This window comes from Leopardus geoffroyi, chromosome A1 (genome assembly GCF_018350155.1).
Source record: "Leopardus geoffroyi isolate Oge1 chromosome A1, O.geoffroyi_Oge1_pat1.0, whole genome shotgun sequence".
Classification (NCBI taxonomy): domain Eukaryota; kingdom Metazoa; phylum Chordata; class Mammalia; order Carnivora; family Felidae; genus Leopardus; species Leopardus geoffroyi.
The window spans coordinates 89,985,797-90,001,290 of record NC_059326.1 but is presented as its reverse complement, the minus strand read 5'-3'; the positions used below and the strand labels follow the sequence as shown (position 1 = coordinate 90,001,290).

The 15,494-nt window shown below is 49.0% G+C and overlaps 1 protein-coding gene across 1 annotated transcript in view; it reads right to left on the bottom strand.

Annotated features, from left to right (window-relative positions):
* The window catches only part of RASGEF1C (RasGEF domain family member 1C), a 93,620-nt gene that overhangs the window by 26,619 nt on the left and 51,507 nt on the right, over positions 1-15,494 (bottom strand). The window contains exons 5-6 of the mRNA XM_045484584.1: positions 8,247-8,447; positions 7,067-7,141 (exon numbers count right to left, since the gene is read on the bottom strand). Of these exons, the coding sequence (XP_045340540.1) occupies positions 7,067-7,141; positions 8,247-8,447 (276 nt within the window). The remainder of the gene's footprint in view (positions 1-7,066; positions 7,142-8,246; positions 8,448-15,494) is intronic.

Sequence of the window (15,494 nt, the reverse complement as noted above, 5' to 3'; positions counted from 1 at the left end):
TTTTTCCATTGGATGTTCTTTCCTGCTTTGTCAAAGATGAGTTGGCCATACGTTTGTGGGTCTAGTTCTGGGGTTTCTATTCTATTCCATTGGTCTATGTGTCTGTTTTTGTGCCAATACCATGCTGTCTTGATGATGACAGCTTTGTAGTAGAGGCTAAAGTCTGGGATTGTGATGCCTCCTGCTTTGGTCTTCTTCTTCAAAATTCCTTTGGCTATTTGGGGCCTTTTGTGGTTCCATATGAATTTTAGGATTGCTTGTTCTAGTTTTGAGAAGAATGCTCGTGCAATTTTGATTGGGATTGCATTGAATGTGTAGATAGCTTTGGGTAGTATTGACATTTTGACAATATTTATTTTTCCAATCCATGAGCAGGGAATGTCTTTCCATTTCTTTAAATCTTCTTCAATTACCTTCATAAGCTTTCTATAGTTTTCAGCATACAGATCCTTTACATCTTTGGTTAGATTTATTCCTAGGTATTTTATGCTTCTTGGTGCAATTGTGAATGGGATCAGTTTCTTTATTTGTCTTTCTGTTGCTTCATTGTTAGTGTATAAGAATGCAACTGATTTCTGTACATTGATTTTGTATCCTGCAACTTTGCTGAATTCATGTATCAATTCTAGCAGACTTTTGGTGGAGTCTATCGGATTTTCCATGTATAATATCATGTCATCTGCAAAAAGCGAAAGCTTGATTTCATCTTTGCCAATTTTGATGCCTTTGATTTCCTTTTGTTGTCTGATTGCTGATGCTAGAACTTCCAGCACTATGTTAAACAACAGCGGTGAGAGTGGGCATCCCTGTCGTGTTCCTGATCTCAGGGAAAAAGCTCTCAGTTTTTCCCCGTTGAGGATGATGTTAGCTGTGGGCTTTTCATAAATGGCTTTTATGATCTTTAAGTATGTTCCTTCTATCCCGACTTTCTCAAGGGTTTTTATTAAGAAACGGTGCTGGATTTTGTCAAAGGCCTTTTCTGCATCGATTGACAGGGTCATATGGTTCTTCTCTTTTTTTTTGTTAATGTGATGTATCACGTTGATTGATTTGCGAATGTTGAACCAGCCCTGCATCCCAGGAATGAATCCCACTTGATCATGGTGAATAATTCTATTTATATGCCGTTGAATTCGATTTGCTAGTATCTTATTGAGAATTTTTGCATCCATATTCATCAGGGATATTGGCCGGTAGTTCTCTTTTTTTACTGGGTCTCTGTCTGGTTTAGGAATCAAAGTAATACTGGCTTCATAGAATGAGTCTGGAAGTTTTCCTTCCCTTTCTATTTCTTGGAATAGCTTGAGAAGGATAGGTATTATCTCTGCTTTAAACGTCTGGTAGAACTCCCCTGGGAAGCCATCTGGTCCTGGACTCTTATTTGTTGGGAGATTTTTGATGACTGATTCAATTTCTTTGCTGGTTATGGGTCTGTTCAAGCTTTCTATTTCCTCCTGATTGAGTTTTGGAAGTGTGTGGGTGTTCAGGAATTTGTCCATTTCTTCCAGGTTGTCCAATTTGTTGGCATATAATTTTTCATAGTATTCCCTGATAATTGTTTGTATCTCTGAGGGATTGGTTGTAATAATTCCATTTTCATTCATGATTTTATCTATTTGGGTCATCTCCCTTTTCTTTTTGAGAAGCCTGGCTAGAGGTTTGTCAATTTTGTTTATTTTTTCAAAAAACCAACTCTTGGTTTCGTTGATCTGCTCTACAGTTTTTTTAGACTCTATATTGTTTATTTCTGCTCTGATCTTTATTATTTCTCTTCTTCTGCTGGGTTTGGGGTGTCTTTGCTGTTCTGCTTCTATTTCCTTTAGGTGTGCTGTTAGATTTTGTATTTGGGATTTTTCTTGTTTCTTGAGATAGGCCTGGATTGCAATGTATTTTCCTCTCAGGACTGCCTTCGCTGCATCCCAAAGCGTTTGGATTGTTGTATTTTCATTTTCGTTTGTTTCCATATATTTTTTAATTTCTTCTCTAATTGCCTGGTTGACCCACTCATTCGTTAGTAGGGTGTTCTTTAACCTCCATGCTTTTGGAGGTTTTCCAGACTTTTTTCTGTGGTTGATTTCAAGCTTCATAGCATTGTGGTCTGAAAGTATGCATGGTATAATTTCAATTCTGGTAAACTTATGAAGGGCTGTTTTGTGACCCATTATATGATCTATCTCGGAGAATGTTCCATGTGCACTCGAGAAGAAAGTATATTCTGTTGCTTTGGGATGCAGAGTTCTAAATATATCTGTCAAGTCCATCTGATCCAATGTCTCATTCAGGGCCCTTGTTTCTTTATTGACCGTGTGTCTAGATGATCTATCCATTTCTGTAAGTGGGGTGTTAAAGTCCCCTGCAATTACCACATTCTTATCAATAAGGTTGCTTATGTTTATGAGTAGTTGTTTTATATATTTGGGGGCTCTGGTATTCGGCGCATAGACATTTATAATTGTCAGCTCTTCCTGATGAATAGACCCTGTAACTATTATATAATGTCCTTCTTCATCTCTTGTTACAGCCTTTAATTTAAAGTCTAGTTTGTCTGATATAAGTATGGCTACTCCAGCTTTCTTTTGGCTTCCAGTAGCATGATAAATAGTTCTCCATCCCCTCACTCTCAATCTAAAGGTGTCCTCAGGTCTAAAATGAGTCTCTTGTAGACAGCAAATAGATGGGTCTTGTTTTTTTATCCATTCTGATACCCTATGTCTTTTGGTTGGCGCATTTAATCCATTTACATTCAGTGTTATTATAGAAAGAGACTGGTTTAGAGTCATTGTGATGTCTGTATGTTTTATGCTTGTAGTGTTGTCTCTGGTACTTTGTCTCACACGGTCCCCCTTAGGATCTCTTGTAGGGCTGGTTTAGTGGTGACAAATTCCTTCAGTTTTTGTTTGGGAAGACCTTTATCTCTCCTTCTATTGTAAATGACAGACTTGCTGGATAAAGGATTCTCGGCTGCATATTTTTTCTGTCTAGCACACTGAAAATCTCGTGCCAATTCTTTCTGGCCTGCCAAGTTTCAAAAGAGAGATCAGTCACGAGTCTTATAGGTCTCCCTTTATATGTGAGGGCACGTTTACCCCTTGCTGCTTTCAGAATTTTCTCTTTATCCTTGTATTTTGCCAGTTTCACTATGATATGTCGTGCAGAAGATCGATTCAAGTTACGTCTGAAGGGAGTTCTCTGTGCCTCTTGGATTTCAATGCCTTTTTCCTTCCCCAGTTCAGGGAAGTTCTCAGCTATTATTTCTTCAAGTACCCCTTCAGCACCTTTCCCTCTCTCTTCCTCCTCTGGGATACCAATTATGCGTATATTATTTCTTTTTAGTGTATCACTTAGTTCTCTAATTTTCCCCTCATACTCCTGGATTTTTTTATCTCTCTTTTTCTCAGCTTCCTCTTTTTCCATAACTTTATCTTCTAGTTCACCTATTCTCTCCTCTGCCTCTTCAATCCGAGCTGTGGTGGTTTCCATTTTGTTTTGCATTTCATTTAAAGCGTTTTTCAGCTCCTCGTGACTGTTCCTTAGTCCCTTGATCTCTGCAGCAAGAGATTCTCTGCTGTCCTCTATACTGTTTTCAAGTCCAGCGATTAATTTTATGACTATTATTCTAAATTCACTTTCTGTTATATTATTTAAATCCTTTTTGATCAGCTCATTAGCTGTTGTTATTTCCTGGAGGTTCTTCTGAGGGGAATTCTTCCGCTTGGTCATTTTGGATAGTCTCTGGCGTGGTGAGGACCTGCAGGGCACTTCCCCTGTGCTGTGGTGTATAACTGGAGTTGGTGGGCGGAGTCGCAGTCAGACCTGATGTCTGCCCCCAGCGCACCGCTGGGGCCACAGTCAGACTGGTGTGTGCCTTCTCTTCCCCTCTCCTAGGGGCGGGATTCACTGTGGGGTGGCGTGGCCCGTCTGGGCTACTTGCACATTGCCAGGCTTGTGATGCTGGGGATCTGGCGTATTAGCTGGGGTGGGTAGGCAAGGTGCACAGGGGCAGGAGGGGCAGGCTTAGCTCGCTTCTCCTTAGGTGACCCACTTCAGGAGGGGCCCTGTGGCAGCGGGAAGGAGTCAGATCCGCTGCCGGAGGTTTGGCTCCTCCGCAGAAGCACAGAGTTGGGTGTTTGCACGGAGCGAGGAAGTTCCCTGGCAGGAACTGGTTCTCTTTGGGATTTTGGCTGGGGGATGGGCGGGGGAGATGGCGCTGGCGAGCGCCTTTGTTCCCCACCAAACTGAGCTCTGTCGTCCAGGGGCTCAGAAGCTCTCCCTCCCTTTGTCCTCCAGCCTTCCCGCTTTCCGAGCAGAGCTGTTAACTTATGACCTCCCAGACGCTAAGTCGCGCTTGCTGTCAGAACACAGTCCGTCAGGCCCCTCCGCTTTTGCCCGCCAGACTCGGGGGCTCTGCTTGGCCGGCGAGCCACCCCTCCGCCCCGGCTCCCTCCCGCCAGTCCGTGGAGCGTGCACCGCCTTGCCGCCCTTCCTACCCTCTTCCGTGGGCCTCTCGTCTGCGCTTGGCTCCGGCGACTCCGTTCTGCTCTCAATGGATATGATTTTAAAATATTGTATGATGAGGGGTGTGTGGGTGGCTCTGTCCATTAAGTGTCTGACTTTGGCTCAGGTCATGATCTATGGTTCATGGGTTTGAGCCCCAGGTTGGGCTTCGAGCTGACAGCACAGCGCCGGTTGGGATTCTCTCTCTCTGCCCACCTCCCTCTCCCTAAATAAACTTTAAAGAAAAAAAAAGGATTTATAAAATATTGTATGATGAAAGGTACCAACATTTGGAAGATCTGCCTGATTCAGTCAACTCCTATTTTCCAAATGACCAACGTATGATGTTATAAAATCATGCATGAGCAAAAGATACATTCCGGATGCAAGACGAATCAATAGATTTCAATATAATAGAGTGCAGAAAGTCCACGGATATATTTTCAGATTCCAAATTGCAATTAATCTTAAAAAACTACCACCTGCTGAGTTTTTAGCATAGTATCAAGGAAAAATATTCACAATTATCTGAAAAGGCTTAAAATACCATTCCCTTTTCCAACTACATATTTGTGGGAGGTTGGATTTTCAACCAAAATAATGTGGAGCGAATGTGTTAAGAGATTGAATGCAGAAGCAGATAAGAGAATACAACTGTCTTTTAGTTATGTTGGTCATTATTGAGATTTGTAAAAATACTATAAAACAACATCACTCTTCTCAATTTTTTTTTACTTTGGAAAATCTAGTTAAAATATATTACTTATGTGAACCTATACTAGGTTGTTATTGCTAATTTGAATAAATAAATATCTCTAAAAGTTACCGTTTTTTTTTAAGGTTTATTTATTTTGAGAGAGAGGTGAGCATGAGCAGGGGAGGGGCAGAGAGAGAGGGAGAGAAAGAATCTCAAGCAGGCTCCACATTGTCAGCGCAGAGCCCGATTAGGGGCTCTATCTCAGAAACCACGAAATCATGACCTGAGCTGAAATCAAGAACCATCCACTTACCCGACTGAACCACCCAGGTGCTCCTAAAATTTACTGGTTTTAATGGCTAATATGATGAATATCGGTAGATAAAATCTCCATAATCAAAAGTTCTTTGGGGTCCTTCATACTTTTTAAGAGTATAAAAAAGGCCGTAAGACCAAGTCATTTGAGAATTGATGCTCTAGAAAAATATGCCCTGATGTATATGAAAACTTGTAAGTGTTCGTAGCAGCAGGATCTATACTAGCAGGAGGCTGGAAAGACCACACACGTTCCTCTACCATAGAGTGGGTAAAGAGAGGTCACTGCAATCTTGACGTGGTTCACAATAAAAAAGTGATACTTGGATATGGCCAAAAACCCAAACCCAAACCCAAATGTAAAAAACAATCTGCTACGAGTGGCAAAGTCTCCTTCCTACTCCGCCCGTCCGACCCCCGACACCCCTCTGGTTTTCCTAGAGATCGTCTACATGCATGTGCTGTGCAAGCAGACATGTATCATGAACCCTCCTTTTTGTTGTCACACGAATGGTCACATCCTCTTTGTCACTGCTCTTCGCTCTTGCTTTTTGTCTCTACAGCGGATCTGGGGGATTATTCTATTCTTCCAGTTGTTCTTATTCTTTGTAAGGGTCGCACAGCATTCCATGTGTGGAGGTACCGTGATGTAATCCAGCCCCCATAAGGTAGTTCGCTTCCGGCCTTTGGCCATAATAGCCACAGTGTATCCCAAATATCTTAACACATACATCTTTGTGTACATGGGTGTGTACATCTGTAGGATAAGTTATGAGGCATGGGAAGTTGAGGTCAAGGGTGTACATGTTAAGTGTTCGTGTGATTGCCAAGTGGCTCCCCAAAGCGATCATGCCAATTTCACCCCCTACCAGACGTATGTGAGGGTGTCCCTTTCCCTACACACCCCCAAAGATAATCTTTGCTTATCTGAGAGGTGAAAAGGCATTCATATTTAGTTGCTCTTCTTTTATTAGGTCAGAGAGCAGAAGACAACAGTGTTTCCAGTTCTGATTAGAATTGAACCTGGTTGATAAGCACCAAGCACCCTGCTGGTTGGGCTCTGAGGGAGGAGGGGCAAACCCGAGATCCGGTGTGCAGATGCTGTCTGTAGGGCATGGCCCAGGGGCCACTGCACCACTTAGAGGGGAGAGCACACGTTTACCTTTCTTGGGTAGTGGGCACTAGCACGCACTACCCCGGGTGGCCACTGGAGGGCACCAGTGCCCACCGAAACGCGCAGGGAGAGCATGGGGGTCTTGGAGAGCATCTGGTGCGCCCTCCACTTTCCTTCTCACCCAGGGCCTTGGCTCTGCCCCTCCCCTCCATCCTCCCTGGGTAGGTGACCAGCTGGCTTCCCCAGGACTCAGGGACTGTCGGGGTTCGAGGTCCTTGGGCTGGGTGGCAAGCTGGAGGGACACAGGTGGAGTGGACACAGCCCCTCCAAGCCCATCTGCTCTACTCTGGGCCCCTCCGAAGCTCCTGCTGACACTCGTGACATTCCCCAGAGGGACCAGTGGGTGGGGGGGATGCTGCTGGGACAGCCGTCCAAGGGCCTTCTACCTTTGTGCTGGCCAAAGGATCCTTGTTCACAAAAGCCTGGACAAACTCCTCAGGCCCGATGTGTCGTAGGCGTTCCTGCACCAGAAGGGAGAGGAGGAGTTGGGAAAGGGGGGAAGGTATGGAGAGGGTGCCCGCTGGGGGCCTGGCATGGTGCTTCTGTGGGCTCCCTCCCTCTCAGCCCACCCAAAAGGGTCTCTGGACACCTGTCCTTCTCACTAGGGCTCCACAACCCCTATACTGATTTGTCACAGAGCTCAAAACCAACCTGAAGGAGGCGCCCTGCCTTTCCCATGCCCAGGGGCTGCCATGGTTCATGGGGGGCAGGAAGCAATGTCCCCATGGGGGGTGTGATACCCAGGAAACTAGGCTCAAAACTGGGTAATTGAAATGACCAGCTCCCTCCAGGGGAAGCCTGGTAGCTAAGAGCATGGGGTCTGGGTCAGAATTAAATCCCAGCTCTGTCCCTTCTACTGTGTGACTTCTGGCAAGTCACTTAACATCTCTGGACCTTGGTTTCCTCATTTGTGCAAAGAGGAGAATAACAGTGCCTACCGGGCAGGGTGGTGGGAAGACAAAATACAACAGTGCACCTCACATGTTGAGTCTAATGCCAGAAAGCAGTAAGGGGGCCATAAATGGTGGAGGTTTAAAAGAGAAGAAACCTATCCCCCCACCTCCCCCTCTCTCTCTGGGGCAGGCCCCTTACCCTCTGCATCTATAGGGAATCCACCATGCTGGAGGCTAGGCTGGGGTATCCCCTTCACAAGCAAGAAGGCCTATATGGACTCCTCTGGGAAGCTAGGGTGGGTGCGGAGTGTCTGTGAGTCCTGGCTGGGGAAACTTAGGCCCTGGTAGGGAAGGCACTAGTTGGTGGAAGATCACACAGCAGGTGGTAGCAGAGCCAGTATTTGAACCCGGGACCTCTGCCCCAGGCCCAGACTCTCAAGCAGGCCGAGCGTATCCAGCCCTCCTGCTGGAGTGGCGAGACTGTTCCAGAGCTAGGGAATCCTGGAGACGCTGGCCGGCCCTGCTGTGACAGGCTCCAAGCCCTGGGTTATGCTGACACAATGCGGGGTGGTGGTGGGGGGGAGGGTGGGGAAGGGGGTTGGGATCAGGGACAGCCGGTTCTCAGCTGTTCCTGGCTCTGGGTCCGGGTAGAGGATGGCACGGGCCTGCTCACCAGCTCCACGTGGGTCAGCTGCTGGGCCAGAGTGTAGGGGTCACTGCAGACGCCGAGGAGCTCCCTGTGGATGGAGGCCGGTGGCTTGGTCCTGTAGGAGATGGGCTTGTCGGCCCCCAGCAGGCCTTCCGGGCCCTGGCCCTGAGCTGCCAGCTTCTGGTGCAGAGCCTGCAGGAGTTGATGCATCGTCTTCCGGTACGCCTGGAGAGGAGGTGGAAAGAGAGGGGCTCGTGCCCGAACACCCATCTCCCCATGTCCAGCGTCTGGGGCTCCAGGCTGGCAGAGACAAGCTGTTGCTTGATGTGCCCGTGCCCATCCCCTCCTGCGGAAGCTGGAAGATCACACATCGGGGAGGGTGACCGTGGTCCAGGGCCACCCCGCCTCTTTGGGCTGGGGTGTGCACTGCCAGGGGGACAGAGGGAGGGAGAGGGGAGGGAGATGCCGCAGGTGCTGGCCTTTTGCTGGGCTTTAATGGGGGCCCCTCCACTGGGGGCCCTCCTCTCTCCTGACCCAGAGTGGCCTTCTTGACTAGCCATGCTGTCCTATCTCTGCCCCGACAGTACTTCTCCAGGTCGATGCGTGTGACTTCTCTATGGGGCCACTGCGGGAGGTGATCGGGGTTGTTTACTGCCCCACCAGAATGACAGTTCGGCAGGCTCAGGGAAGCCTGTGTTGCCACCTCTGTGCTGTCAGGGCTAGGCCTGGCTCTGGGCACACGGTGGGCCTTTAATAACTACTGACTGTACTGACAAAAGTGTCTCACCATTCAGCTCAGACAGATGCCTTCTTGCTTTGGGCTGCCCTGGATTGGGGAAGAAAGGCCAGGGCCCCACCCTGGAGGGGCACCCATCCTCCCCTCCCACATCCACAGGGAGATTGATTATTTCCCCCCCATCAGAGACCCCTATTTCCAAGGAAGGCACCATCAGACTGGCTGTGTTTACTAAGCCTGACATCCACTGTTCCCAAGGGTTTTTTCAGTAATCCACAGAAGGAGCCCCTGAACTTGTCAGCAAATGGCCCCCCAGAGGTTGATTCAACCCCCACAGGCCGAGGAGCCTGGGTGGGAGTGTCTGAGGCCTGGCCTCCTGGCCATGATGAGCCATCAGGCAGGGTGCCCAGAGGGCCTAGAGGGCTGGGAGAATAATGGGTGGTCAGTCATCAGTACTTCAGGTAATTTCATAATTTTTTTGATGTTTATTTTTGAGAGAGAAAGAGAGAGAGAGAACGAGAGAGAGTAAGCACGGGCAGGGGAGGAGCAGAGAGAGAGGGAGACATAGAATCTGAAGCAGGCTGTCTGCACTGATGGCAGAGAGTCTGATGTGGGGCTCTAACTCATGAACCGTGAGATCATGACCTGAGCCAAATTTGGACCCTTAACTGACTGAGCCACCCAGGTGCCCCTAGCGCTGCCAGGTTATTTCAGACAGAAGAAGTGTGCTTTCTTCATGCTGCTTTGAATCACACAAATCCAGCAGCATTTTGCAGGTGGGGCGTCTGGCAAGCCGGGCCGAGTGTGCACGGAGAGGCCTCAGCACTGAATCTGACAGGGCTCCAGGTGGAGCGGTTGAGACCCAGCATTGTTGTGGTGCCCAGAGCTCTGGGAGACCAAGATGGCATCCACTCGGTGCTCATGGAAGTGCTTCTCTGTCAAGCAGTCATGGGCAGAGCCCTCAGGACATGGGAACCAGGATGGGAGGCTGTCAACCCTAACTGAACCCAAACGTTAAGCCTTGCTTCCAGAGCCATGGTGGGCAGACCCACTGGTTAGCTGGATAGTATGTGGATAAACTGAGGTTGCCTGCAGACTAGCTGTGTCAGGTCCAAAAGTGTGGTCAGCACGCTGCCTATCAGATCTTTATTTGTGTGCTGGGAAAATGGGGAGTTGGGTCCATCCTGTGAGCCCCGATACCTGCACTGGCCCCCTATCTCTGTCCTCACTCAGACTCAGATTTAAGCGGTCACACTGTCATCATGTTCCCTCCTTCCCTACTCACCCCTCCACCACCCCACCCCACTAGTCACCCACTCCTGTCAGCTTTCGGACTGGCCCTTACTGCCTCCCTGGACCTCCTGTCAGGAGAGCCCAGGGCCCTTTCTCAGGGGGCATCTGCCTTGGCCTCATCGCCTCAGCCTCCAGTTCCTCCTGCTTTCAGGCTGTCAGCAGGCTTGTCTGCATCATCCTTCGGGGTATGTGGGGGGAGTGGTCCTCCCTATCTCCATCTGGTCCTCCCCTTCCCCTCAGTCATACGCTGTCTAGAGTGTCACTTAGTGTTTGTGTGTGGACAACATCCAACTTCTCTGATCTCCAGATCAGATCACGGCTCAGGGGTCACCTTGACCCAATGCATGTAAGTGGAAGTTACCCTCACCTTGTCCAGAGCTGCCCTCTCTGTCTGCAACCCTGTCTCAGTGACTGGAGCACTGCCGTCAGGCACACAGGCCTGGAGCCATCCTCAAGCCACCCTCTCCCTCACATCCCTCCCGGTTATCACCAACCCTCTTGATTTTGCTTTCTGACATTTCCATGCTTTGTCTCTGTGGTCCTAAGAGGCCTCAGAGGGCCCCCCGCATCCATGCTGGCCTCTCTAGACTCCACTCTGCAGCCAGAGCCATCTGTCAAAAATGCACATATGACCCCTGCCTCTCCCTTCTTTAAAATACCTCCATGCCTTTGCAAAGACAGAAGCCCCGCAGGACTGGGGGGTCCTGAAATCAGGCTCTGGCCACTCTCGATGGCCTCCACACAGCCCCTGCCTGCCTTCTCAGTGCTCCAGACACATGCAGCTCCTTTGTCCCTTGACCCCTTCCCTGCCCCCGGCAGGGCCTGTGCAGCCTTCTCTCTCTTGGCATGCTCTTATCCTTGGGACCTCAGAGCACCAGGCTTCCTTCAAACCCTCCGCCAAGCCTCGATCAGGGGATTGAATATCTCCTCTCTCTGGACTATCAGCTCCATGAAGATAATACCGTGTCACTCTTTGCTCATCCCCAGCGTGAAGGACATGGGGACTCACACACGTGCTGATTGGATTAATGTGGCCTTCACCTGCTTCTCATTGGTTGGCCTCTCCAGTGTAGATGTCGGAGCCCTCCTGAAGTCAAGGATGCAGCGTATCTGTTCTAGTTTGCTAGAACCACGTGCTTACCCTATTTTAAAAATACACACATAGGGGCGCCTGGGTGGCTTTGTCAGTTACGCGTCTGACCTCTGCTCAGGTCATGATCTTGCGGTTCATGAGTTCAAGCCCTGCACTGGGCTCTGTGCTGACGGCTCAGAGCCTGGAGCCTGCTTCAGATTCTGTGTTTCCTTCTCTCTCTCTGCTGCTCCCCTGCTTGCACTCTGTCTCTGTCTCTCAAAAATGAATGTGTTAAAAAAATTTTGAAAACATGCAGGTAATTTAGCAAGACTTGTTTGTACTGAACCAATATTCACTCTAAATGGTTATCATTTTCCTGTTAGCTCATTCCTTTAGAATTTATCTGGTGGTGTTAGCCTCAAGCTTACTGTTGGTTCTTTCCCGAATCTTCTGCATCCCCTCGGAATATGGGGATGGTATTTACCCTTCATTTCCTCGCTGATTCCTACACCCTTGTGGATAGAGGCTGAGAGATCCCCTAGGTGCATCCGAGCAGGCCGAGAGAGACCTAGCACTGAGAATGTTGAGGTCGTCCTTGTCCCCGTCAGGAATCCACATTTTGGAACACGTGGCTTTCCTGCATGCCATCCATTTCCACAGAGCCACCTGCTGTGTGCACAGAGCTGGGTTTCAAGTGCAGAGGTTGTCCAAGAGTGAAGGCTGTGTTTCTCCAAGGTTGGACTTTCATGGTTAGAACTCATCTCTGGCTGGACAGCCCTGGGCCTCTGTTCTTCAGAGTTCTTGCAAATCCCACCCAAGCCAGCCCAGGGTGCCTTGCAACAGGCTTGGCCCACCTTGCATGGGCAGGAGCTTGGCAACTGCTGCCAGTTTGTTCTCCATGTCAGCTTTCTGCTACCTGTGCCCTTGGGTGCGGGTGAGATTCTAGGGGCAGTGGGTCAGCCCAGCAGACAGTTGTGTGAATGGCAAAGCAAGGTCAGTCCCCCGGAGAGCCCATGGTATCAGCTTCCTGTGTGGCTGGCCCCATGGGTGAGGCCAGGGCACCAAGATCCTCCCGTCCTGTCTCCCTTATTGGGGCTATGACCTTGGGGCCTTCCCTGGCTTCTCCTTCAGCCTCAGCACTGGCCTCCTTGAGCCAAAACTGCTGAGTCCAACCCACCGGAAGCCCCTCTAAGGCAGGGTCCTTTTCCTAGCACAGGGTGGCCCTGAGCAGGTTCAATGCAAGGGCCAGGTGCTGGGAAGACTTCCATGTTCAGTCATGGAGAAAAGCCTTTTCAGCTCCTCTCTGGCCTTTTGTTCCCAGATAATGAGAGGCAGTGGGCAGTACAGGGAGGGACATGAGGGTTCAGGAGAGGGGGCAGCTCATAAGAGAGAGGTGTCACCTTTCACAGTCCACTAGTGGGAAAGCCTCCTTGGTCCTGGCCCTGTGCTGTTTCCTCTTCTTCCCTGAGCTCCATTGTTATGTCACAGTCCTTACCATGCTCCCTCATTATAGAAAGAAGTTTAAGGCTCAGAGAGGTTAAGAAACTTGTCCAAAGGCACACAGCTCTGAAAACACTCGTGCTCATTTCATGGATTTATGCATGGCATTTTATATCATTTGATCGTATTCCTATGTGAGAAATCTTTTATAGGATGATGCTGAAATATTTTTGGAGCCAAAGATATAATGTTTATAATTTGTTTAAAAATAATTTGGATGGAGGGCACCTGGGTGGCTCAGTTGGTTAAGCATCCGACTTGAGCTGGGGTCATGATGTCACGGTTCATGAGTTCGAGTCCCACATCGGGATCTCTGCTGTCGGCCCTGCTTCGGATCCTCTGTCCCCCCCCTCTCTCTGCCCCTCCCCTGCTTGTGCTCTCTTTCTCAAAAATAATAAACATTAAAAAAATAATTTGGAGGGAGGGGGAAGTGTGTGAAGGGATAGAAGAAACGATTTGGCAAAATGTTGATCATTGTTGAACCTAGGTGATAAATACACAGGTGTTCACAGTTACTATTCTCTGTGTTTGTGTATGCTTGAAATGTTCCACAATAGCAACTCCATAAAAGTTAAAAATAAGCCCCATATGCCTGAATTTTGGAAATAATTTGTTCCCCATCACAGCTCACATTTACCAAGTGCCAAAATAAGAACACAAGTGACTTCAGGGATTCTTTGCTGCAAAGTTGTGTAGTGGGAACAGTATTTTTGCTGATGAACAAACTGAAGCTCAGAGAGGTGAAGTAACTTGTCCGAGGTCACACAGATGTGGTTTCTGAGCCTGGATCTATGTGGGCTCACATGGTATGGTCCAGACCTCATGCTCTGAGAGTTCTACTGGTTCTGCCTTATCAGTCTGGTCACCAGCTCCTTTCTGAGCCCAGCCTTTGCCCCTGCTGGGGGGCAGGGAGCAACCCATAGCCCCATCTAGGGGAGGGGAGGTTGCATATAGAGGACATCTGCTTTGAAGGGGCTGCTCCTGTGTAAGGGCAACTTGGGGATCTCAAAGACACATGGAAGCACCCTGGCCTGGGCCTGGGCGGGTGGGGAGGGGGCCACAAAACCTCATTCCAGCTCATACTGCTCAGCACACCTAACTGGATCCCAAGCCAGGGAATGAGAACATCTGCAATGAATTATTTCTGCTCCAAACACCTCCACCTGGTGGATGACTGCTCTTGACAGCCATTCCTAGGCCTCAGTTATTCTCATCCATGGGTGGTTAGAAAAGATTTCCCAGCACAGCCCTGGTGGCAGGCCTGGCAGTTTCTCAGGGGGCTGGCACTTGCGCCCTGTTTCCCTAGGGAACCAGTCCAGGACTTACACCCATCCCCACCACTGTAGCCAGAATGGCAGGGTCTGCCTTTGAAGTGGCTTCATCAATGGCAGAGGCAGACAGATCCATCCCTACCAACAGATCCATTAATTTACTCATCTATCTTTCCTCTGTCCTTCCTAATGTTTGCCATTCATTCACCTACCCATCCATCCATCCATCCATCCATCCATCTATCCATCCACTCCTACATCCCTCCATACACTCACCCACTCACCCTCCCACCCATACATTCATCCACCTACCCACCTAACCCAAACTTCTACCCACCTAACCATCCACACACCCACCCAACCATCCTTCCACTCATCCATCCATCCACTCCATCCATCCATCCATCCATCCTCCCATCTACCCATCCATCCTTATTCACTCATCCATTCACCCAACCATACACCCTTATTCATTCATCCATCTATCCATCTATCCACCCATCCATTATTCACCCACCCATTCATCCATCCATCCATCCACCAATTCATCCACCCATCCATTATTCAGCTATCCATCCATCCATCTATCCATATTCATCCATCCATCGACTCACCCACACCCACATAGACCCATCCACCTACCCACACACCAACCTTCCCATCCATCCATCTATCCATCCCCCCATCTACCCATCAACCTTTCCACATCTGCTCACACCAAAAGTCCATCTGTCTATCAGGATACCCAAACATCTATCTTCCCCCTCCACCCATTCACCAAAGTAGCCAACTATCTATCCAGCCAGTCAGCCAGCATCTCCCTCCCTGCTTCTGCCCACCCTCCTGATTCATCCAATCATTGAGCTTTCTCTGACCCTATCTCCTGCTGCAACCTAAGCCAAGTGTCAGGATCCCCAGATGGCTTAGGGGAGGCAGAGGAGGAGGAGAAGGAGGAGGAGAGGGAGGAAGAAGAGATGACTTATCTCACTGAGCCCTCAGAATGGCTAAGTCATTTGTCTGCTCTGTGAAGTGACCCACAGGCAAGGCCTCCCTCTCTGAGCCTCAGTTAGGTCGTGGACCTTATGGCTTCTTATTGCCCAGCCTGATTTAGTTTTCCTTTGTTTCACAAGCACCTGGTTCTGCCATGTCCAGACCCACTTTGAGGCACATGACTAGCTACCAGCTTGCCACATGCAGTCTCCTCCCAGGGCAAGTGATGTGCATTCTCCCCAATGTTCTCTCCTAGGTAAGGCAACATCAGTGCTGGCCACGGAGTCATCCTGGAGATTCTGATAAACCTGCCCCTTTTAAATGTACCAGGAGATCTCCATCCCCTTCGCCGGGCCCTTCTCTGTACTCTGCTTAGAGGTGGGGATTTTTGCCCTCCTTTTACCTTTAAG